At 37.7% G+C, this 24043-nt stretch overlaps 2 protein-coding genes across 10 annotated transcripts in view; one reads left to right on the forward strand and one right to left on the reverse strand.

The window, feature by feature from the left end:
- Positions 1 to 24043, reverse strand: part of LOC129437249 (NLR family CARD domain-containing protein 3-like) — a 135396-nt gene that overhangs the window by 74928 nt on the left and 36425 nt on the right. The window lies entirely within an intron of this gene.
- LOC141349233 (uncharacterized) lies at positions 1858 to 22677 on the forward strand. 9 transcript variants are annotated; one of them, XM_073865857.1, is made up of 13 exons: positions 1858 to 2355; positions 3202 to 3312; positions 4473 to 4614; positions 6577 to 6769; positions 7356 to 7427; positions 13151 to 13222; positions 14943 to 15014; positions 16103 to 16171; positions 16293 to 16395; positions 16914 to 16963; positions 17084 to 19147; positions 20520 to 20600; positions 22479 to 22542. In XM_073865857.1, the coding sequence occupies exons 2-11, from the start codon at positions 3207 to 3209 to the stop codon at positions 19052 to 19054; spliced, it is 2850 nt and encodes a 949-aa protein (XP_073721958.1). In that variant the 5' UTR covers positions 1858 to 2355; positions 3202 to 3206; the 3' UTR covers positions 19055 to 19147; positions 20520 to 20600; positions 22479 to 22542. The 9 variants fall into 9 exon arrangements, with proteins under 9 accessions (XP_073721958.1, XP_073721959.1, XP_073721960.1 ...); XM_073865858.1 differs by lacking the exon at positions 1858 to 2355 and adding an exon at positions 2383 to 2510; XM_073865856.1 differs by lacking the exon at positions 1858 to 2355 and adding an exon at positions 22635 to 22677 and having other exon boundaries at positions 2530 to 3312; positions 22479 to 22541.

Genomic DNA, 24043 nt, shown 5'->3' on the forward strand with positions numbered 1-24043 from the left:
CGCAATTCACAATCCAGTCTCTCCATTCCTTGTTGTTTCATCCGATTGCACCAAAACATGACATCTAAGGGTGCACTAATAATCATGAATTCATGCTTAACACATCGATGTGTCGTCCCGACCCGCAGGATTTAATTTGGATTTGTCTGTGCATGTTTTTTTTTGTCTATCAGAGTTTGTTACCATTCACTTGTACGACTGACAGACTGAAACGGTTGGACTTAAAAGTGTACATTTGTGTTATGTATTAGCACGGGTGCCAGATTAACACAGATATCTGTGAGGTATCTGAACGTGTTGTCTAAGTTTGATCAGTCTTCTTTTTGTATTATTTCATTTTACATTATTTTTTATGTTTTAATGTTGTGTTTAAATGTAGTGTGTTATGGAAATGTGTTTTTGGCAATGTTTTTGGCAACAGTGTTTAATAAATAGCTTTTATAAACTCTAGTGATGGTCATTAATTATTAATAAATCATTAGCCAATGATTTGCAAATATGTCATTATGTTCTGACTATACTTGTTGAGGCACATCATTATTAACTCATTACTAATAGTATTAATTACAACACTACTAATGCTGTAATTAATAATGTATTCATGCATATTAGTTTACCTGGATTATCTGGAAGTTGAAATATAAGGCTTTGGCTCATTGTGGTAATTAACAAATTAATTAACACTCTTAGTTCATAAAAGAAGTGATGATGGAATTAATCCACAATTACATATTTAATTAATAACAATTAATATATGAACTAATATATTAATCAGACAGACTCTTCATTAGTTGCTAATGAGGCAATAATTAATGAATAGCTAATGAATAGCTTAGATAATCATTAGAAATACATGAATTCAGTATTATCTGTGCATTAGTTAAGCATGAATTCAGGATTATTAGTGCGCCCTTATTGTAAAGTGTTACCTCTAAATCCTTATACTTGCGTATGTGTGTCAATATCTCCAGAGGCGAGTGTTTCTTTGTTCTTCCGTCAAACGTTTCACGCGAGGGTTCCGCACATACACAAACACACGAGTCAGGAAATCAACGCGGTTTTTGGTATTCTTATAAAATATGCAACTGCAAACAGTACAATCCTTATTTAGTTGCGTCTAAGTGCATATCTCCGCACAGCACGTTTATTAAACACATCTGCTTTCATGATCAACACGTGAGGTAATGGCGGCGGCTGTAAACAAACATTGATAAGTTTATCACGCTTGTCCCTTGTTGTGTTTCTACTATAATGATTACAAAAACACAAATAAGAGTCCAAAAAACGATAGGCAGTTGTTCTTTCGAGCTTTTTACTGCACAAAAGTAAACCTCTCGCTGGCCAACCAAACACAAACCCTGTGTTCACTTTACGATGGCCAAACAGTACCTTTACCATGATTAGGCTACTATGGTTTTTAAAAGGTAACTTATACTTGTGAAATTAATATAATATCAATAGAAATATATATATTATATATATATTAGGGCTGTCAAAATAAACGCGTTATTAACGCGTTAACGCAAATTCATTTTAACGGCACTAATTTGATTAACGCAACACGCAATTTCTGTTTGACCCACAGCTGGATGAATTGAGACGCAGCAAGTGAACGGCGCTGTCTAGATGAGTCGCACCTTTTCATAAAAATAAAAACATTAAGCTCTCGTCTAGCAAATCCAATGCTGTAAATGGTCATTAAACATCTAAAATGATCTTTATCTGCACGTTTTCTGTGAGCTGTACCGTCCAAAATCCATATAAAGCAAATATGCGTCGTCTTTCACTTTTTAGTTTCGTTTTTAAGCATTCAGAAATTATAGAAAATAGACTGCAGAACTTTATATATAATGTGTGTGTGTGTGTGTGTGTGTGTGTGTGTGTGTGTGTGTGTGTGTGTGTGTGCGTTGGTGCGGCCGGATTATAGGGACATTTTACCTGAATACATACCGACTCTGTGAGGACATACCGTAACAATAAGGACAGGGCTGATGTCCTCATAAGTCTAGCAGCGTAGAGTGGCGTAGAAGGGTCTCACAAACCACCTCCCGCTTTTTCTCAAAATGTCCTAATATGTACGTTACACCTGATTTCCAGTGTATGCCAGTGTATCCTCAGAGTGTATAATCTCCCTCTATTGAAAATTCGGTGGTACTGCAGCGCCATACACGTTTCAGCCTTCAATGGACGCGTTTGATTGGTTGAAGGCTTTCCTGCTCAGCGATTGGCTGCACCTGATGTCGGTCAAACTCGAGGCGCTTCTGATTGTCTGCAGGTGTGACGCAGTGAATTTTTAATTAGCTAAACTCCAGCAAAGTTTATCGCTGTCGATTGTGTCACCTGTGCAAGTTTAAGGTAAGTTTAATATAAGATTTTTGAAGTTCAGTTTATATTTAGTCGTACATTTTGTAACTTTAATGTTTGTGTGCATGTAGTAAGTTACATTAATAAGGCATGAGATTGTTAATAAGGAGAATGAGATCGCATTCATTTGCTATATTATCATCATGGTGGGTAGTAAAATAGTTAAATTAAATGGATTATTATTTTTCAGTTTTTATATTATACAGAAATATGTGAAAATGTAAACAGAAGCGAATGAAATTAAATCGTCAGGTCGCGTATGGCGTGGTCACGGTTTCAGTCATGCACATGGCAGCTCTTAAAAACATAATACTGTAAACAACCGCTTGAAATATACCCTGTAGTGATTCTAGTGTTGTTTTAAAAGTAATACTGTACAATAAATTGCAGCTTGCTGTGTTTCGCCATCGTAAATTGGCTTTAGGACATAAACGTAATTGACCAGGTGACGCGTCATTCCAGCTGTTATGGTTTTATGATTCAGAAATATTTTATGTAACTGTAATCTTAAATCAATATTTGTATTGTTTTGTCATAAAACACCAACGTGACACTGCTTTACTTGTTTCTTCTGTTGATGGTTTAGGCCATATAACGTTATATTGTTTTATATTGTTGTGTTAATTATTTACACTTTTCATACATATAAACATGCCATTTACATTTTACCATTTGCTTAATCTGACGTGGCAGACGTTCACCTTACAAAAATATTCAAACGTTATGCCATAGAGCCTATTGTTTATTTAGAAATGCATCTGACAAAATTGTACTAATGTAGTATAATGCAAGTAATATTTATTAGGACCATATACTCCATGTGTTCTTTGTTTCTAGTCAACATGTTGAGAAAGAGGAGAATTAAACCTGAACAGGATGCCAAAGAGCATGTGTTGTCAGGCAAAGACAAAGCCTTCATTGAGAAACGATACATCAACGCATTTAAAGGTATGTTGTGCATCACACACAATGTTTCTCCATTTATAATTTTAAGCACAGGTTAATTAGGCAATTTAAAAAAAATATTATGTCAAGTACAGTTTATAGTTTACAAAGACAATGACTGTTCGACAATCTAAAACTAAGATCAGACATGGCTACGCTCAGCACGTCCCTGTGTATATGCTTAAACGCATTGATATTTAAGATCCCATTCGCATTACTATGGTTACAAATTTACATTAACATTACCCCAGCTAATATATGACAAATGAGAGCTGTTCTGTTCTCTTACATCTTTGACAGTGTACTCTACCCGAAGATGCGTGCATTATGTGAGCAGGCTGGTTAGGTTTGGTTTAAAGGTTTTTGGGCACTTTTGAGCAGGTCTTAGCTGGTCATGCTGTGTGACTTTGGCTAAGCTGGTGGCTGGTCTTTTAGCTTGGTAAATCTAAAAGCATGACCATCTTAGAAAGTTCTTAAACTCCTCTAAAACCAACCTGCTACTCATGCTTAACCAGATAAAACATGGCTGGGAGACCAGATAAAACCAGCCAACCAGGGCTGCGTTTCCCAAAAGCATCATTGCTAACCTGTTAGCAACTTAGTTGGTTTGCAATGGGAAATTGCATTGCAACCAACAACGTTGCTGCTAACTATGCTTTTGGGAAACGCACCCCAGCTTAGGCTAGCTAGTCTTTAGCTCGTCTTTTCAGTAGGGGTGCAGACCCATACCATCAAACACAATCTGCACAGTAATTGAGCGAAACTTTTCCATTTGCATAAAAAATAATAATTTCTGATTAATTTAATTTTAACAGTTCTAAATTAAAACAAAACAAATAACCTTTCATGAAATGTGTTGTGGTTGTAAGTGAATGTAAACAGTCTGCAAAAGCTGAAAGTGAACCGTAACTCAGGTTATTGCCTTTCAAAAGAAAGAGTAGACTTTGAGTAGCTGGAACGAGTTTGAATCGCTTAGGTGTAGGCCCAGCTGGTGCAACCTCTTGTATATTGTTGTAGTAAATCCTCTGTACAATTTTTTTTTTTGCTACTTCACCTTAAATTACATCTCACATTTTTTACAGTATTTATGTCTTTCATAGTATAAAGCCATGAGTGTGTTAATGCATAACAAAATTGTTAATGTGTTTATTTTGGTCTTATAGGACGAGGTGTGTTTGCACTTGAACACATTAAACCATCCACATTTGTTGTGGAATATCGTGGAGTACTGTCTCAAAGTAAATATGTTGATGACATTCAAGGCAACTACTTGTTCGATTTCACATGGAATGGAGCACAATATTGGTAAGTTAGCTTTTTTATCAGATTCAAAGCAAAGAATTTACAGTAATAACATTTATTTTATTATTACAACAAAGTTCAGCTTTTCCTCCAAATACCAAATCACCTTGCCATTTTGTGATCTAGAAGGACAGAAGCTTTGCCAGGGATTTGATATTAGGATCATAAGGTGATCATGACGGTGATTACTAACGGGCCGTTCACATTTCATGTTTCTTGCGTGCACAAGTTATTTTACATGTAGACGCGCGGCGTGCCTGCTCAAATAGGAAGCGACCTGTGATGTTTTCTTTATTCCAGACATGTCGGCCTTGCAGTATTATCGGCTTTTTGCAATATTTACATTTTTCAGAATGACGTGTCTGCATCCAACCAACTTAACCTTTTACGTATAAACATTGTTTAATGTAAGTGTATTATTCCATGTATACTCAGCTGATCAAAACTGTACAGCGATATCCAGAGCTGTATGATCTGTCAAGCGGCTATTATTGTGATCACTGAGGCTGTTTCTCAATATGCGTTCTTCAGCGATCTTGCGCCCTCGTGTTCTCGCTCTACGCCATCATTAGCTGTCGAAGTGCAATTCCAATTCTCAAGAATGCAAGTACAGAGGACGCATGAAAATACCCGGATGTGTTCTTGATATCGAGGATGCATCGAGTGCAGACTTGCGCGCTGAAATCGCTTTACGCCCCAGAAGTCATTGCGGCAAAACAATGGCTGAGGAAGGTAGTGCTGCGCACAGCGCACAAGAGTGAACGTTTGTTTGTAAACATTTGGGGGTGGTTTCCTGGACAGGGATTAGTTTAAGCCAGGAATAGGCCTTAGTTTAATTATGAAAAATAATTATGAAATATAACTAGTTTTAACAAACATGCCTTACTAAAAACATTACTTGCGTGCATTTTGAGGCAAAACAAAGGGCACTGATGTATTTTAAGTAGGGCTGTCAAAAGATTAATCGCGATTAATCGCATCCAGAATAAAAGTTTGTGTTTACATAACATATGTGTGTGTACTGTGTGTAAATATTATGTATATATAAATACACACACATTCATGTATATATTTCTGAAATATTTGCATTTATATACTGTATATACATTTATATAATTTATATAATATAGAAATATAAATATTCTATATATAAATATTACCAATTTTTCTTAAATATATATATTATTCTGTGTGTTTTTATATATACATAATATTTACACACAGTACACACACATATGTTATGTAAACACAAACTTTTATTTTGGATGCGATTAATCGCGATTAATTTTTTGACAGCCCTAATTTTAAGATATGTCAGTGCAAGTTGTTTTCAGTTTGGACAGCTCTTACATTTATTTTAGTCTAGGACTAGTCTAATCCCTGTCCGGGAAACTGCCCCTTGAAGTATTTCCTGACAGGGTATCTAAAATATTTACATATTTGCCATTACAAAATGACATCATAAAAAAATAATGTATATAATAATGCAGAGAATTGTATGTTTGTCACTTTATGAATGTTGCGATGTTGAATCTGGAGAGGTCAGGTCACCAACAGGAAGATCACACACATCTCAATTCTCAAATGCAAGTCCGTTCTTTGCGTTCTTGGAATTGAGAAACAGCCTCTATCTATGGAGAGTGCTGATCATGGTTGCTTGGCAACAGCAGACGCTACAGAAGCGCAAGAGCCCGAGCACTTTGGATAAAGGGAAGACTGTGGCATGTTTGAGTTTTCCCTGTGGACTTGTGAAATGTGAATGGCCCCTAAGGGAGGTTATTATTTTTCAACCTTGAATGGACAATCCTAGCTTTACTTAGAAAACGTATTGTTATTAAGCAAAGATAACTGTCACCATCTCTATTTGACAATAGATGGTATAGACTAGACTTAGCCTAACTTGTCAGTCATAATCTTTTGTTTTATTAAATTCATAGTAATAGTTTTCTGCATTTTTTTTTATAGCAAAGATGCTTCAAAAGAGGATGGATCGCTAGGACGACTGGTGAACGATGATCACAAAAATCCAAACTGCAAAGTCAAGACGGTTGTTGTTGAGGGAAAGCCACACCTGTGTCTATTTAGTCTAAGAGACATTTGTCCAGATGAAGAAATTACTTACAATTATGGGGATTCCTCTTGGCCCTGGCGTTCAGTAGTGAGTTTCTTTCTCTTGAACTAAAATGGCAAACATGTTGTGCAGTGTGTCCAGATTTTGGTTTATTTCTTTGTTTTTTATTGAAGAAAATATTATAAGGAATTAATAAATTCGTTTTTCCATATCTACTGTGTACACAGCATGGTAGAAGTGAAAGTGCTATAGATATTTAAACTGGTTGTTCATGTATATAGACTGTTTCATTGGACGCATATGCGTTGGGTTCCTGTCTGTGTTTGTTTATCGGTCTGACAACAAATACCTTGTGGCTAGATACACTTGAGCTATGGTTTGAACTAAGGCAATTTACTTATTTATTTAGCTTGTTATCAGAAATAATCTACTCTAGAGGTATTTTGTTGTGATTTAGTTATTGGAAGTTAAGTTTGGGCCACAAAAGCCTTAATGTTGTTGCTGAAGAAATTGTCTACATAAAGCATAATTTATCACCATGAATATAGCCTTTTAGAATCTGGCATGGCATTTAAAAGAAAAAAAAGAAAGAAATTGCCTATAAGAGGTATTATGGTGATCACTTGGCAAACATTGTTACTGAATGTTGTTCTTGTCTTTCTCATATTTATAGGAATTGTGTGATGAGATATCGGTGGCCGTGGATGAATCCATTGAGGGTACTTCCTCATCAGGAAAAGAGAAAGTAAGTGAGCATATTTTCTTTCTTGACACTGACTTGATATTAGTTGTTGTAGCTTGGGGAATCATGACAGGCTGTTTTACCAGGATCCCAAACTTTTGTGTAAATTAAGAAAATGGTGGCAAGATGAAGAGCTATCTAGGCACATCATCTCTATGTAAAGATGACGGGTAACTTGTCACACCTAATCTAGATAATACCATCTATGATGTCTACTGATTTTCATATGTTGTGTGTTTGGGGGGGATGGGCACAACACCGACCTGAAATATAAGGACAGTGTTCCTCTATAGCTAAGTTTCCATCCACTTGTCAATCGAATTATCTGAAGTTCGGTTAAAAAACTTACGCGAATAAAGCTGGTGAAAGTGTGTTTCCATCCAACGGCTTTAAAGCGAATAAAAACCTGTGCGTAATGACGTCACATGCTGGTTTGCGATCAAATTGGTATATCGAATTGATTTGAGACATTTGAAGGTGTTTCCATTCATTTTCGCACTGAATCGCACAATATTCAAGCAAACATTTGCGAACAAAGTTTTGCTAGACAAATTTGCGGCATTTCACAAGTTATAAGTGCTTATGTGCCAGCTGAGCTGATAGCGACATATCAAGCTATAATAATAAGAAAATTACGTTAACATCAAATTGCTATGATGATGCAGATGCATGTAAATGCCCAACGACAACGGAGGCATTAACGTGAAATGATAGTCCGGATCAATTCTTAACGTAAATGAGAACGAAAAAATATCTAGTTGTCAATAAGCCAATAAAGCTACGAGGGTTCTTTGGCCGAGGATCCATCTCATCAAGGTCGAATTTGCTTTTATTTTCCCTCCGGCACCGTTGCGAGATTACGCGTTTCAAAAAAGAGAGTTTCGCTGTTTGAGCGCCTCATTTACTCCGGAGGACGTCCCACGTCTTTTCATAACCATTGTTGGACATTTCCTTCGCGAGTTCGTGATAAATTATGGCATTTCTTAGATTTTTGCTATCTAAAATAGAGCTGTAATCGAACCCGAAAATATATTTAGATTGACAGCTTTTTAAAAGCCCGAACCCGTTTACAGCCATACATTATTTAAATTTGCGCACGCAAACAGCTTTTATCAAGAATGAGTAATTTACACAGGTTTTTAACATTATTTATTAATGACTAACTGGGCTACATGTCACTTGGAAGTTGAAACAAAGAAAAAAAATAAGTCATCTGTAACATCGTAACATCTCGTTCTAAATAGGCATATGCAATACATTATAGGCCAACATGCCAATAAAAACAATTATTTCTTAACAAATTAAATTAAGATAATACATTCTGAATAAGATGGTTATTTGGGAATAACGAAATTAGGATAAAGGTTCTGTGGTATTTGCTTCGGCACTTTCTTTACATTAATGCCAACATTAGTCTATATCCTCTGTCTAAATTATGTATTTAAGACAGTAATATTTAGTTATAAATTAAAAAACCTTTACTCACCAAGATTAGGCATTTTTGTTGAGGAAATTATTAAATCCACTGTAAATGGCTTCAGCGTGGTCCTGCGCTTACTGATAGGGCATTCAGCAGCATTGAACTTGACCGCTTATTTACCGTGCAAAGGCGGAGCACGAGCCCGTGTAAAATGTTAGAAATGAAGCCCGAATCCGACCGAACCCGTCGGGTTCGGGCAAAGATCTTCAGCTCTATAGCCGTTATTTTCTCTGCTAAATTAAATTTAAAATGAATCTCGTCTCGTCGTTTGTCCACTTACATCTGACTTTGTTGACAGACGCCATTTGTGGCACCAGAGCGGAAATGACCTAAAACTTTTTCTTCTTGTTTTGTGTGTGGGTTGCAACCATAAAAGGACCTAAACCTTAATCGCAAATCATTATTTATTCGGCAAATAACGTTTCCATCAGCGTTTATCGCATAAGCCATATATCGATCAAGATAAAATCCGATGAGATCGAACGTATTTCTTATGAGTCGATATTCATGAAATTCAATCGAATTTTACTGTTTCCATAACGCATTTTTCATTCGATATCACTTAATTCGGATAAAAACATGTGGATGGAAACATGGCTTATGAGGACGGTCACACACCCTATGATGTCCATTGATTTTCATATGTTGTGTGTGTTTGGGGGGGATGGGCACGACACCGACCTGAAATATAAGGACAGTGTTCCTCTATGAGGACGGTCACACACCCTATGATGTCCATTGATTTTCATATGTTGTGTGTGTTTGGGGGGGGATGGGCATGACACCGACCTGAAATATAAGGACAGTGTTCCTCTATGAGGACGGTCACACACCCTATGATGTCCATTGATTTTCATATGTTGTGTGTGTTTGGGGGGGGGGGTGGGCACGACACCGACCTGAAATATAAGGACAGTGTTCCTCTATGAGGACGGTCACACACCCTATGATGTCCATTGATTTTCATATGTTGTGTGTGTTTGGGGGGGATGGGCATGACACCGACCTGAAATATAAGGACAGTGTTCCTCTATGAGGACGGTCACACACCCTATGATGTCCATTGATTTTCATATGTTGTGTGTGTTTGGGGGGGATGGGCATGACACCGACCTGAAATATAAGGACAGTGTTCCTCTATGAGGACGGTCACACACCCTATGATGTCCATTGATTTTCATATGTTGTGTGTGTTTGGGGGGGGGTGGGCACGACACCGACCTGAAATATAAGGACAGTGTTCCTCTATGAGGACGGTCACACACCCTATGATGTCCATTGATTTTCATATGTTGTGTGTGTTTGGGGGGGATGGGCACGACACCGACCTGAAATATAAGGACAGTTTTTCTCTATGAGGACGGTCACACACCCTATGATGTCCATTGATTTTCATATGTTGTGTGTGTTTGGGGGGGGGTGGGCACGACACCGACCTGAAATATAAGGACAGTGTTCCTCTATGAGGACGGTCACACACCCTATGATGTCCATTGATTTTCATATGTTGTGTGTGTTTGGGGGGGATGGGCACGACACCAACCTGAAATATAAGGACAGTTTTTCTCTATGAGGACGGTCACACACCCTATGATGTCCATTGATTTTCATATGTTGTGTGTGTTTGGGGGGGATGGGCACGACACCGACCTGAAATATAAGGACAGTGTTCCTCTATGAGGACGGTCACACACCCTATGATGTCCATTGATTTTCATATGTTGTGTGTGTTTGGGGGGGATGGGCATGACACCGACCTGAAATATAAGGACAGTGTTCCTCTATGAGGACGGTCACACACCCTATGATGTCCATTGATTTTCATATGTTGTGTGTGTTTGGGGGGGGTGGGCACGACACCGACCTGAAATATAAGGACAGTGTTCCTCTATGAGGACGGTCACACACCCTATGATGTCCATTGATTTTCATATGTTGTGTGTGTTTGGGGGGGATGGGCACGACACCGACCTGAAATATAAGGACAGTGTTCCTCTATGAGGACGGTCACACACCCTATGATGTCCATTGATTTTCATATGTTGTGTGTGTTTGGGGGGGGGATGGGCACGACACCGACCGGAAATATAAGGACAGTGTTTCTCTATGAGGACGGTCACACACCCTATGATGTCCATTGATTTTCATATGTTGTGTGTGTTTGGGGGGGATGGGCACGACACCGACCTGAAATATAAGGACAGTGTTCCTCTATGAGGACGGTCACACACCCTATGATGTCCATTGATTTTCATATGTTGTGTGTGTTTGGGGGGGATGGGCACGACACCAACCTGAAATATAAGGACAGTGTTCCTCTATGAGGACGGTCACACACCCTATGATGTCCATTGATTTTCATATGTTGTGTGTGTTTGGGGGGGATGGGCACGACACCAACCTGAAATATAAGGACAGTGTTCCTCTATGAGGACGGTCACACACCCTATGATGTCCATTGATTTTCATATGTTGTGTGTGTTTGGGGGGGGGATGGGCACGACACCGACCGGAAATATAAGGACAGTGTTTCTCTATGAGGACGGTCACACACCCTATGATGTCCATTGATTTTCATATGTTGTGTGTGTTTGGGGGGGATGGGCACGACACCGACCTGAAATATAAGGACAGTGTTCCTCTATGAGGACGGTCACACACCCTATGATGTCCATTGATTTTCATATGTTGTGTGTGTTTGGGGGGGGGTGGGCACGACACCGACCTGAAATATAAGGACAGTTTTTCTCTATGAGGACGGTCACACACCATATGATGTCCATTGATTTTCATATGTTGTGTGTGTTTGGGGGGGATGGGCACGACACCAACCTGAAATATAAGGACAGTGTTCCTCTATGAGGACGGTCACACACCCTATGATGTCCATTGATTTTCATATGTTGTGTGTGTTTGGGGGGGATGGGCACGACACCGACCTGAAATATAAGGACAGTGTTCCTCTATGAGGACGGTCACACACCCTATGATGTCCATTGATTTTCATATGTTGTGTGTGTTTGGGGGGGGGGTGGGCACGACACCGACCTGAAATATAAGGACAGTTTTTCTCTATGAGGACGGTCACACACCCTATGATGTCCATTGATTTTCATATGTTGTGTGTGTTTGGGGGGGATGGGCACGACACCAACCTGAAATATAAGGACAGTTTTTCTCTCTGAGGACAGTCACATTTTTACACATTTGATGAAATGTTGTTGGTTTGGTTGTGTGTCAGGTTTATAGATAAGATGTAGAGTAATTATGCACATTTCTGCCCAATAATGTTTTAGATTTGACACTAGCTGTAGTAAATATCTGTCTGTTAAAGAGAAGTATAGGGGTGAGCGGGGCACAAACTAAAGTGGGGTTAATTGTAGCACGCCCTTTTACATATTTCTAAAGGCACAAGCAATCTTACCAATTCAAACCTTATATTATTTTAATTCACTGTCTTGTTACCTAAAACATAACACCATTTTGAAACACGTTAGCAACTCCTAGTAACTAGCTGAGATTGAAGACATTTTTACACAACAGGGTTAGTTGTCACAGCGTTACAACTAAGCCTCCAATATACAATGATAATGACATAAAAACAATTAATTAACTTTAAATGTTCATTTGTTGCAGAGATGTGTGTGTTGCTTGTGTGAAAAAAATAATAAATTTACCATAAATGTTTTTGGTGTGATAGAGCCAAAGTCAAAAAGTGTTAGGTTGTGACCCACTCTTCCCTACTGTTAGTTGTTCCAATTTGTCCTGTCTTCAGCTTTTGATGAGGGGTTTGCACTTGGGAAGATTTCCCTCTGTAATATCTTAAGTTTAAAGGGACACTCCAGCCATTTGCATTAAGCTTTGTATGGTTAGAACCCCAGTCATTTTTTTGAATGGTCGTGCATAATTCCCTCAGTTTCCCCTGAGACGGGAGAAATACAGATTTCAGTGTTGCATTTTCCTCTTTCAATGATGTAAAATGATGATTTTTACATCATTGACAGAGGGAAATGCAACACGGAATGTCCCTTTAAGTAATGTGCATGGGGGAAGCTTAAAGGATCAAACTAAAATAACTTGAATTAACTGTAATTTGATACATTTGATGCTTTCAAAGTGTTTTGACAACAGCATACACTTGCTTTGTCCATTTTCAGATTTTGGTTGTTCTTGTAGGGAATTATTATGGTGATCACTTGGCAAACATTGTTACTGAATGTTTTTCTTGTCTTTCTCATATTTATAGGAATTGTGTGATGAGATCCCAAAGGCCATGGATGAATCCATTGAGGGTCCTTCCTCATCAGGAAAAGAGAAAGTAAGTGAGATATAGAGGAAGTAGAATTTAAGAATGATGAGATTCACTTTATGTAGTTTCCTTTAACAACACCAGCACTTTTTGTGCGTCATTGCACATGGGCAGAGAGTCCTAGTTTTCTTTTTTTTAATATGATCAAGTGTTTACATGCCATTTCAAATGAATCATAAAAGGTATGAACCACCCCTCTCAAACCGATTTTAATCAGTCTGGGTTTTTTTCTTCTGTTTGAAACATTTACATGGAGCATTTTCAATTGGATTGAATGTTTAAACTAACTACATTTGGACTACAATGTTCCATGTAAATGCACCTAATGAAGTTCTCTTGCATTTTTCTGTCAATAGGTGCGTTTACATGGAGCATTTTCAATCGAATTCAACATTTAAACTGATTACAATTGTCCATGTAAACACCTATATTGAATAAAAATGCCCAAACCGATTATAAATGTAATCCGTTTAAAAGGGTTGGTTTATACCTTTTGTAATCCACTCAAAATGACATGTAAACACTTGATCTGATTGATAACTGAAACTGCTTGATAAATATAATCACCGCGGCACAAAGCTTCATGTGCTCGTTAGTGTTGGTTGATATGCTCCATTGTGAGATCGTTCGATCTTCAGTCTGTGTGATTGCTATTAGGTAGTATAGTATTAGGGGCAGGGCAGTAGTGTACTTATTTATTTATTTGTTCATTTTTTACTAATTTATGACAAGTCACTTGATTGGTGTACAAAAATGAAGCTGACTTAAGGGCAACACTGTCATGACTGCAACCTTCTTAAAACTGATTCCAAAAGATTCCTGGCAAAGATCACATTTATAAAAACGTTTTTGCCGTGGAAAAGTGCTCCATGCCATGTCAGGGTCTGAGCAGATGCACGCACTTTTGTTTGATTTCTGCAGGTTTTTGGAAATATAAGCCATTCTTGCTGCTTTAATAAAGGATTTTAACATTGACAGGCGCTCTTTTATATGTCAATGACATTAATTGGGCACCATTTAAAGATGGAGATCTGAAACTGCTGAGCTGTGCACAAGTTCAAGATCATTTGTGATTTAAAGATTTTACATCTGAAAGGGAGGGGTATGCGTGTTTTCTGTGCGTATGCTTGTTCTATAAATCACACATACACATTTTTGAGAAATATTATTATGATTATTATTATTATTATTATTATTAATAATACTTTTATTTTATTTATAATACTATATTTTTTTTATAAAGCACTTTTCATAAAAGAACCTCAAAGTGCTACAGAGACCATATTAAACTAGGACAAGTTAAAAGCGCCTGTCTGTACAAAACAGTTTTAAGCTCTTTTTTTAAAATGTTCACGGACTGGGGTTTTCGCAAATGTTCAGGGAGAGAGTTCCAGATGGGAGGGGCGGCCGAGCGTGATCGGGAAATGATTGCAACATTTTATAAATGAGGCCACAGATCTTCTGTGCTGTAGCTTGTGCTGTATGAAGCCGAGACAAATCACTTTGTTACTATTGTGTCCATTGTCCAACAGAACTAAATCAATTTTCTATTCATCCAAGTGCAAAATGACAGTGGGGGGTTTGGCAGGTAATATAATTGGTGAATTATCGAATTCTGACCAGTGACAACAGATATTTAGATTTTGGTTGTTCTTGTAGGGAATTATTATGGTGATCACTTGGCAAACATTGTTACTGAATGTTTTTCTTGTCTTTCTCATATTTATAGGAATTGTGTGATGAGATATCGGTGGCCGTGGATGAATCCATTGAAGGTCCTTCCTCATCAGGAAAAGAGAAAGTAAGTGAGCATTTTTTCTGAAATATAAGGACAGTGTTCCTCTATGAGGACGCCGGTCACACACCCTATGATGTCCATTGATTTTCATATGTTGTGTGTGTTTGGGGGGGATGGGCACGACATCGACCTGAAATATAAGGACAGTTTTTCTCTATGAGGACGGTCACACACCCTATGATGTCCATTGATTTTCATATGTTGTGTGTGTTTGGGGGGGATGGGCACGACACCGACCTGAAATATAAGGACAGTTTTTCTCTATGAGGACGGTCACACACCCTATAGGGGATCGCACACCGGCCGCGCAGCGCCGCGCCGTTCTAAAAAAATCAAACACATTGTTTTCTATGAGTATACGCACACCGGCGCTGCCAGGTGTCGCCTGTCCGCGCCGCCCAGCTGTGACTCAGGAAGTTGTTCAAATCCCTGTCGCGCCACTCACATAGTTTAACATTACATAACATCATATGTGTCCCCAATCATTAACAAGTAACATTGGCTGCTAACGTATATTTTGCATTTTGAAGTAGACGCTATCTGACGAAGCTCGCGCTATTTAATGTGCACTTCCGGTTTACAATACCTCCGAGTTCTCCTAGGCGCTGAGCTGTGCGGCCGGTGTGCGATCCCCTTTAGATGTCCATTGATTTTCATATGTTGTGTGTGTTTGGGGGGATGGGCACGACACTGACCTGAAATATAAGGACAGTTTTTCTCTCTGAGGACAGTCACATTTTTACACATTTGATGAAATGTTGTTGGTTTGGTTGTGTGTCAGGTTTATAGATAAGATGTAGAGTAATTATGCACATTTCTGCCCAATAATGTTTTAGATTTGACACTAGCTGTAGTAAATATCTGTCTGTTAAAGAGAAGAATACAGTTAGTTGTTTAAATTTGTCCTGTCTTCAGCTTTTGGTGAGGGGTTTGCACTTGGAAATATTTTCCTCTATAATATCTGAATTTTAAGTAATATACATTTGGGGAAGCTTAAAGGATCAAACTAAGTTAGTTTGAAACTGTAATTTGATAAATGTGATGCTTTGAAAGTGTTTTAAGACAACTTACAATTGCTTTGTCCATTTCAGATGCCCTGTAACAACAAACAAATGTCAGTGGCCAAGGAAGAAGTTTCAGCTTTTAATGAAAATGAAATGGTAAGTTGCACTTTATAACGTAACAGGGCATGTCACATTTGGGAATAGAAGTTGTGATTTGTCTATCAATATGAAGTTGATTTAAAAATACATTACTTTTTTCTTCTTTTTATCCTTATAGTGCCATCATGAAGTTCATTGTGCAGTAATATCCAGTTTGGATTCTTGTGTAAATTGCAGTGGACCCGTGTCTAGTCGAAAATGGCTTGGCTTAACATGCAAATGTAAGTATTTGTCACTCAAATATATGGTTGTACATGGGCTCATTTATATTTATGTATCATTGTTATTAGGGATGCATATCAATTAATCGCGATTAATCTATAGCAGAATAAAAGTTTTTGTTTACATCATATATGTGTGTGAACTGTGTATAATAATTATGTATATATAAATATGCACACATGCATGTATAATTTTAAGAAAAAAATATATTTATATATTAAGTATTTATATTTATATATAATATAAATTATACATAAATATACAAATGTATATACACATGTAAACATTGCTTAAATATATACATGCATGTGTGTGCATTTAACTATACAAAGTTATTATACACAGTACACACACATATATGATGTAAACAAAAACTTTTATTCTGCTATAGATTAATCGCGATTAATTGATATGCATCCCTAATTGTTATTGACCCTTTTGATCTAATGAAGTAGCAGTGATCTGACAAAAACTAAAAGAAGCACATGTTTATATATTTCTACTTTCATTTTTTCAGTGTGTTCAAGAACATGGCACAAAACCTGCTTCATGAAGAATGAGAAATTGGTATATATCTCACATTTTAAACATTTTAAATTTCCGTTATATCAAACCTGTGCTTGAGTAAAGTTTATCTTATGCATTTTGAGATCATAATGAAAAACTTATTATTGTCTCTTTTTTTAGATGGATGTTACATTTTCCAGTTCTGAAGAAAGCAGTTCTGATGAAGAGTATACTCCCCAAGCCGATAAAAGCATTGATGAATCCTCTGATGAATTCTTCCCAGATTCAAGACAAAACAGCGACAGCTGTGATAGTCTAATTATCAATACAAGGAATCCACCATATTGTAAGACCACTCAACTTGTTTCAGAGTCTAAGAAGGCAAAGAGTGTGTCTCAACCCACTCACTGTTCATCCACTGAGCAAGATATGGTCAGTGACATATCCAGCTCTGCTCAAGATCTCATATGTAATGATCAAGACAAAACCACAAGCAATACAGAGATGCTTCAGAGTTTTAAGAAAACACCAACAGAGTCTTGTGATAAACAGTCAAACCTCAAAGACACTTTTTCCACCCACGAAAATTACTGTTATGTGTGCAAGAAACCTCAGTCTAAAATTGCCCGTCACTTTAAAAAGCATGAAGACAGTGAAACGGAAATTGCGGCTGCATTTCTGCTTCCTAAACACTCCAAGGACAGAAAAAGGTTACTTAAGAAGCTCCGAAACAGAGGCAACTATGAACATAATCAAGAGGTTATGGAGAATAAGAGTGGACCACTGAAGGTTAGAAGACGACCAGTAAGATCCGAGATCGAATTGAGTACCAAAACATACGTGCACTGCATATACTGTAAAGGCCTGTTTGTACGCAAGGAGTTGTGGCGCCATACACGGAGATGTTCTTCAAAGATTTGTTCCGAATCTGAAGCAACTGGTAAGGCCAAAGTTCTAGTTTTGGCTGATATTGCAGAGTCAACATTCTCTCAAGCAATCTCTCCTGAAGTGTGGAAAATCTTGGGAAATATGAAGAATGATGACATTTCATCTGTTGTTCGAAATGATTTTCTCATACTGCAGTTGAGTCAGAGTCTTTACAACAAACACGGAAGTGATCCAACGAAATTTGAATACATCAGACAGAAGGTACGGGAAGTGGGCAGACTCTTGCTAAGCATGAGAAAAAAATTCTCCATACTTAGCTTTGAAGATGCTTTGAAGCCGAACAATTTTTACAAAGTCATTGAGGCCGTGAAAGATGTTGCTGGTTATGAAGAAAAGAGCCACTCATATAAGACACCAAGTCTTGCACTAAAGTTAGGACATTCACTTAACAAAATTGCTGACATCATTCTCTGCAGGGCCATCGCAGGAGAGGATGATGCTCTGACGAAAGCAGCAGAGCGATTCAAAAGACTCTGCTCAAGTGAATGGGCAGAACATGTCTCCCATGCTGCTCTTGCTACTTTAAGCAAATCAAAGTTCAACAAACCATCTACCATACCATTCACACATGATGTGCAGCTTCTCCACCAGTGCCTAGAGAAGAAATCAGCTGAGGCTTTTGAAAACCTGAAAAACCACGAGTCTTCACAGGCATACGCAGAACTCGCCAAAGTGACACTGGCACAAGTAATCATCTTTAACCGACGTCGTGCAGGAGAAGTTTCAAAAATGACACTTGAGTGTTTTATGAAAAGAGACCAAACTGAGCTCCATGAGGACATAGCTCTTGGTCTATCTCCGTTTGAGCAAAAAATGTCCAAGCATTTCAGCAGAGTAGAAATAATGGGGAAAAAAGGGAGAAAAGTTGCTGTTCTGCTAAGCCCTGATCTTGTTGGAGCAATACAACTTCTTGTGGACAAGAGAGATTCATGTGAAGTAGATGGGGACAACCCCTTCCTATTTGCAAGACCAAAGTGTTCAGCCACCAGTTTCTTCATGGGACAAGACTGCATCAGGCTTTTTGCAAATCAGTGTGGTGCCCAGAACCCTGAATATCTCAGATCTACACAACTCCGTAAGCAGGTTGCAACAATGTCCCAGATTCTTAATCTAAAAGATAATGAGCTGGATCAGCTTGCCAATTTTTTGGGCCATGAATTCGGGTCCATAGAGACTTTTATCGGTTGCCAGATGCAACTATAGAAATTGCAAAAATCTCAAAGCTGCTACTGGCAATGGAGATAGGAACCCTTGCAAGTTTCCAAGGAAAGTCTCTTAGTGAAATTGAGATTGAAGGTATGTGCATAATTTTATATATTAGAATAATCTTACAAAGTACCTAACAGGAATATCATTAATTGAGCAATAGCATACATGCAGTCAGGCTTGGGTGAAGAATATAAAACTACTTGAACAAAAGTGATTGCATCATTGATTAGGTTTACATGTAAACCAATAATGCGATTATTTCCAATAATCAGACTAAGGACTTAATGGCAGTAAAATGATTACATGACTAGAGCTAACCTAGCCCAATGCAGATGCAACTCGAATATACTGTCTGCTGTTAGGGTTTTACTTGCGTTAAACGCCAATGCATTAGATTGCATCTAATACGTAAAATAATAAGCAGGACCAAATGCTTATGGGGAAAAGAGATTTAATGTTCTTATGTAGCATAGTTCTTCAGTAGTGATGTTGTCATGTCAACCTTCTACATTCTTTACCCGACAGAACTTTATATATGATAACAAAAGGCCTACAAACAAAAAAACCTGTTAGGACCTCCTACAGGAGATTGGTCTATCAAGCAGTCTACCCTGAGGAATGGTGTTTCTTTGTTATTCACACTGACACACACTTTCTATAGGCCATACAACTACAGGTACATGTGGTGATTACATCAGGGCACAGTTGCAACGTAACACATCAGAGATTGATTACGCATATAAAAAAAAATATTTAAAAATCCTTCAGACGTATTTCATTATTCTGTGCTGTGATGAAGACAGAAATATTATGACAGTGCCTATAAAGGTTTAATTCACTGCTGTGGTGTTATTTGAGCTGTTTTTGGATGAAATCAGACTGACAGCGAGTTGTGTTGACAGAGTTCAGGGAAAACTTTCTAATGTCAAGTTTAAAATGAATTTGTGCTTAAGGTGCGTGACAAAAACCCACATGCATTTCAGTTAGTGCTGTATAGATGTCTTTAAAGAATTTGCATGGACACGTACTGTGATTAAAAACTGCGTATGACACCTGTTTTAATACGATTATACTTGATACAGTTATGAGCTTAATCACATTATTTTTATTAGTATTGTGATTAGAAGTATTGTTTACATGAGGTAGAGTATACTTGCAATATTGCCAAAATCCCATTATAATCGCATAACGAGGGTGCATGTAAACGTAGTCATTTTAAAACAAGAGAAAACAAAAACCATGTATAAATAATAAATATGTAAATTCCAAACATGTTTCAAAATAAGAGTTGTAAATTTTTTATTGGTGCTTAAAAATATTGCTTTTTGTTAGACTGATATTATTGGGTAATTTTAATTACTTTCTTAGCATGTTAGTCAGCAATGAAATAAACTAATTTGAATCAGAACTTGTATGTAAAGCGTGTGTGTGTGTGTTTATCATGTGTGCTTTTTTGTAGATGAAATTGATCCTGAATTAGATGAGGAAGAAGTAAGTGATGAAGAAGACGAAGAATCGGATTCTCTCCATGGAGTAAATGGTATGTAATGAATTTTAATCATGTGTGGATCAGTAATGTAGTGTATTCACTACATGGCAAACTTCAGTCTTCATGCAGGCTTGCAAGTGTTCTCTTTCTAGTCTATATGGTTTATAAAAAAATGCAAATTAGCCTTAATAGAAATGTGTCTGATTAACAATGTAAGGAGTCCACATACCTTCAGTTTTGTTAGTTTTTAAACGTATAGAGGTACCTAATTAATATGAATCATTTTTGTCTTATTTTTTTACAAATGCATGTTTCCCTTTTTTCAAACACATTTATGCCTGTTAAAGTGTATTCTATAAGCATCTTTTATGTCACTGTTAATTTTATTGCTGCCATATTTGCATTCAGTAACACAGCATAAATTTAAAGCTTCTTCAGTGCAGTGCAGTGCAGAGTGAGATATGAAAGGGTTATGGTCAGAGGGGATTGGCCAAATTGCCAATAGTGAGGTGAAGTAATCACATTGCTTATTAGTTTAATCATTTAGGGGTCCACGTGTTCCTGCTTGCATATAGGGCTTATTCGCAAGCACCGGAAGTCGCTAACTGCGGCCATCTTGTTGACATGACATCTGTCCTGCCCCTAGCCGCACGTAGATTTGAGTCGAGGGGAGCAGTAGCCTAATGGCTTCATCTCGTCTGTATTAAGAGAAGATGAGCTTGATTATTGTGGAACCATATCAAATAGACCCAATAGCCTTAAGTAAAGATCCGTCCTTATTGCCAGCCGTAACTTATCCGGATATTTATAACTATATCGTTCATACAGTATCCGCATTCATCATACAAGCAATGAAGGGCCGTTCACATTATAACGATAACTATATCATCATCCACATCACCAAACAATACGTTTATGCTAATTTGCGTTTATGCTAATATTGCTTGTAATAAAAACTTTTGCAGATGTCATCAACACGCTGCGTTTCACGTAACTCTAAACAGTGAATCTAATAGTTTGTGTAATCTCTTACCTTTTGGCATAACAGTTAGTTAATGTAATAGATTATAAAGCATTACGTAGTCAATTTTCACAGCAACTGGAGGTAATCTTGTGTTATAGACCTCAGCAATGAGCTTCACTGTCATTTTAAGTGCTTGTGCACTTGAAGTTCAAACAGATTTTAATGCTATCAATGGTTTATCCTTCATCAGGTGGGAAAAATTGCTCAGAAAGTGATCCCAATGATGTCGTTTATTGGATCTGTATCGTTATAGTTTTCGTGTGAGCTCCGCTATTCTCTTTAATATAAAACGATTTTCAAAATTATATTTTTTATAGTTATTGTTATAATGTGAACGGCCCTTAATTCCCTACCTAGTATCAATCAATGCCAGACCTATTATTATGTTCATATAGTTATTAATACTAATTTAATAACTGTCTCAATTTATGGCAGCTTATTTGAAAGAGCAGTTTCAGCCACTGCTTACAGCTAACCATATGTGATCAAATTATGGGGACAGACTTTGCTGTGAGGCATATATCCCTAACGTTACCTGTGGTAAAATGATGGGGACAGACTTTGCTGTTGGGAGTCTCTCCTTCGCTGGTTCAACTCCTCTGTCTCCTTCCTTTCATGTTTTCTGACAGTCGGTATCGCATAAAAACTAATTGCGGGGTTCTTTTTGCTGTTGTTAGAACATCCGTGTATTACACCACACACCATCGTGCGGTTTAAAAAAAATTACACCGATAATACCATGCATAATACCCACGCTGCCTCGCTTGTCAATTGACAGACTGACAGTTCTATGTCAACAATATGGCCGCCGCGAACATTGATGACGTAGAACGAATAACCCCTATACAGAAACAAAGTATTTGGGTTGTCCAGTTTAACAATGCATTTTGTGTTTTTAAATTTAGGAAACAAAAAAAGGGTGGACCATGTAAAGTCGACCCAGGATGAGGAGACCGAAAGTTCCAACGGTATTTTTTATGGATTATATTTATATTCAGTTGAAGATGGTTTGCAACTCATTTTGCAATAAAAGATTAATAGATTTTTTCTTTTTGCCATAGGAAAACAAAAAATGCCCCCCAATGAACCAGTCAGCTCCACAGGTATGTGTATGTTTATTGTTGTTTTTCAATTTTCCAATTTTATGTAATGTGTGATACAGTTTATAACATGTTTTTTTCTATAGGAAAACGAAAAATGCCCCCAAATGACCCTGTCAGCTCCACAGGTATGTGTATGTTTATTGTTTTTACTTGGTAACAACCCAATGTTAGGGTCTTGTTGTGATCTCTGAAAAATTTTTCAATTTAAAAATGTCCTTTATAAACTTTCATTTTAAGGTTGTGATCATGTGGACTTGGTGGAGGTGTTTTTGTGTTCTGTTCTTTTTGCACTCTGCTGAGTCCTGCAGGTTATTTGCAAATTAGGGTAATGTAAAAATGGTGGACGTAGATGTGCTCTGAGGATCTTCCCAGGTTTCAGCTTGGTGGTAGATGCAATGTGGTGAAGGTGTCAAACATCAGTGGTCTTGCTTATTCTCTGGAACACCTGCAATGACACACAAGAGAAAAGGGAAACGTATCTTGCCAAAGAAAGCAGATTATTCACAAACAACTTCTACCTGCAATTAAAACTGTCCCTATTTATTGTTGGCAGGACACTACAGTGTTTACCAGTGGAGGTATGTTTACCTCTTCATCCTCAGATGACATGCTAGAGCCTAAAAACTCTAGTCCCGCAATATATGGACTCTGATAAACACTACTCCCATCTATTCCTCATTTCTAGGCAGACTAATTAACTCACAATGGCACACATTAAACTTGCTCTTCAGGATCCTGTACTGCCAGGCTAGTCGTTCAGAGTCATTCAGGACTTGGTTGTCATTCAGATGAGCTTAAAGCATGTCTTTTGTTCCGGGTAAGGACATGGGCCTGCCTCTGACATTTTTTAAATGGACATCATCCCTCTGTTTTGCTGAATCTTTCATCAACCATATTTGTTTTCTGGAGGTTCAATTAGGAACTTGCTTAATGTCTGAAATCAAGTGTCTTTCATGTTTGAGATTCCTTAATGCCACTTGTGCACCCCTCTCCTTCACGGCTTGATTAACAGCATCATCTGCTAGGGCATCACCTTCTGCTTCCATTCTTGAGTTTTCTCTGTGTGCTTCTCTTTCAAAAACTCCATCTGGTCTTGGATGAAATGCCACTAGCTGGTGCTGTAGAGAGGGGGTCTTTAGTTTTCCTGAAGCCCAACAGCTTTTAGTAGAGTTGGTTTTTGTTCTACCGTCAGCTGCTGAAACATCCACCTCTGTCCTCACCAACATTTTGGTTTCTTAATCTCAGGCTGCAATCTCGAATCCAGTGTCCTTCCTTGTTGCAATAACTGCATCTTCCACTTTGGATGTTCGCACTTGAGTGTTTGTAATGTTGCACTCTCTTGTTGCTCTTCACAGATTTTGTTTGTA

Source organism: Misgurnus anguillicaudatus, unplaced genomic scaffold (genome assembly GCF_027580225.2).
Source record: "Misgurnus anguillicaudatus unplaced genomic scaffold, ASM2758022v2 HiC_scaffold_33, whole genome shotgun sequence".
NCBI lineage: Eukaryota > Metazoa > Chordata > Actinopteri > Cypriniformes > Cobitidae > Misgurnus > Misgurnus anguillicaudatus.

Coding starts and splice junctions, on each gene's coding strand:
- LOC141349233 (XM_073865856.1), top strand. CDS start 3,150: ATGCAAGTAATATTTATTAGGACCATATACTCCATGTGTTCTTTGTTT. Junction 3,313..4,472: donor ATACATCAACGCATTTAAAG/GTATGTTGTGCA, acceptor TTGGTCTTATAG/GACGAGGTGTGTTTGCACTT. Junction 7,428..13,150: donor CCTCATCAGGAAAAGAGAAA/GTAAGTGAGCAT, acceptor TCATATTTATAG/GAATTGTGTGATGAGATCCC.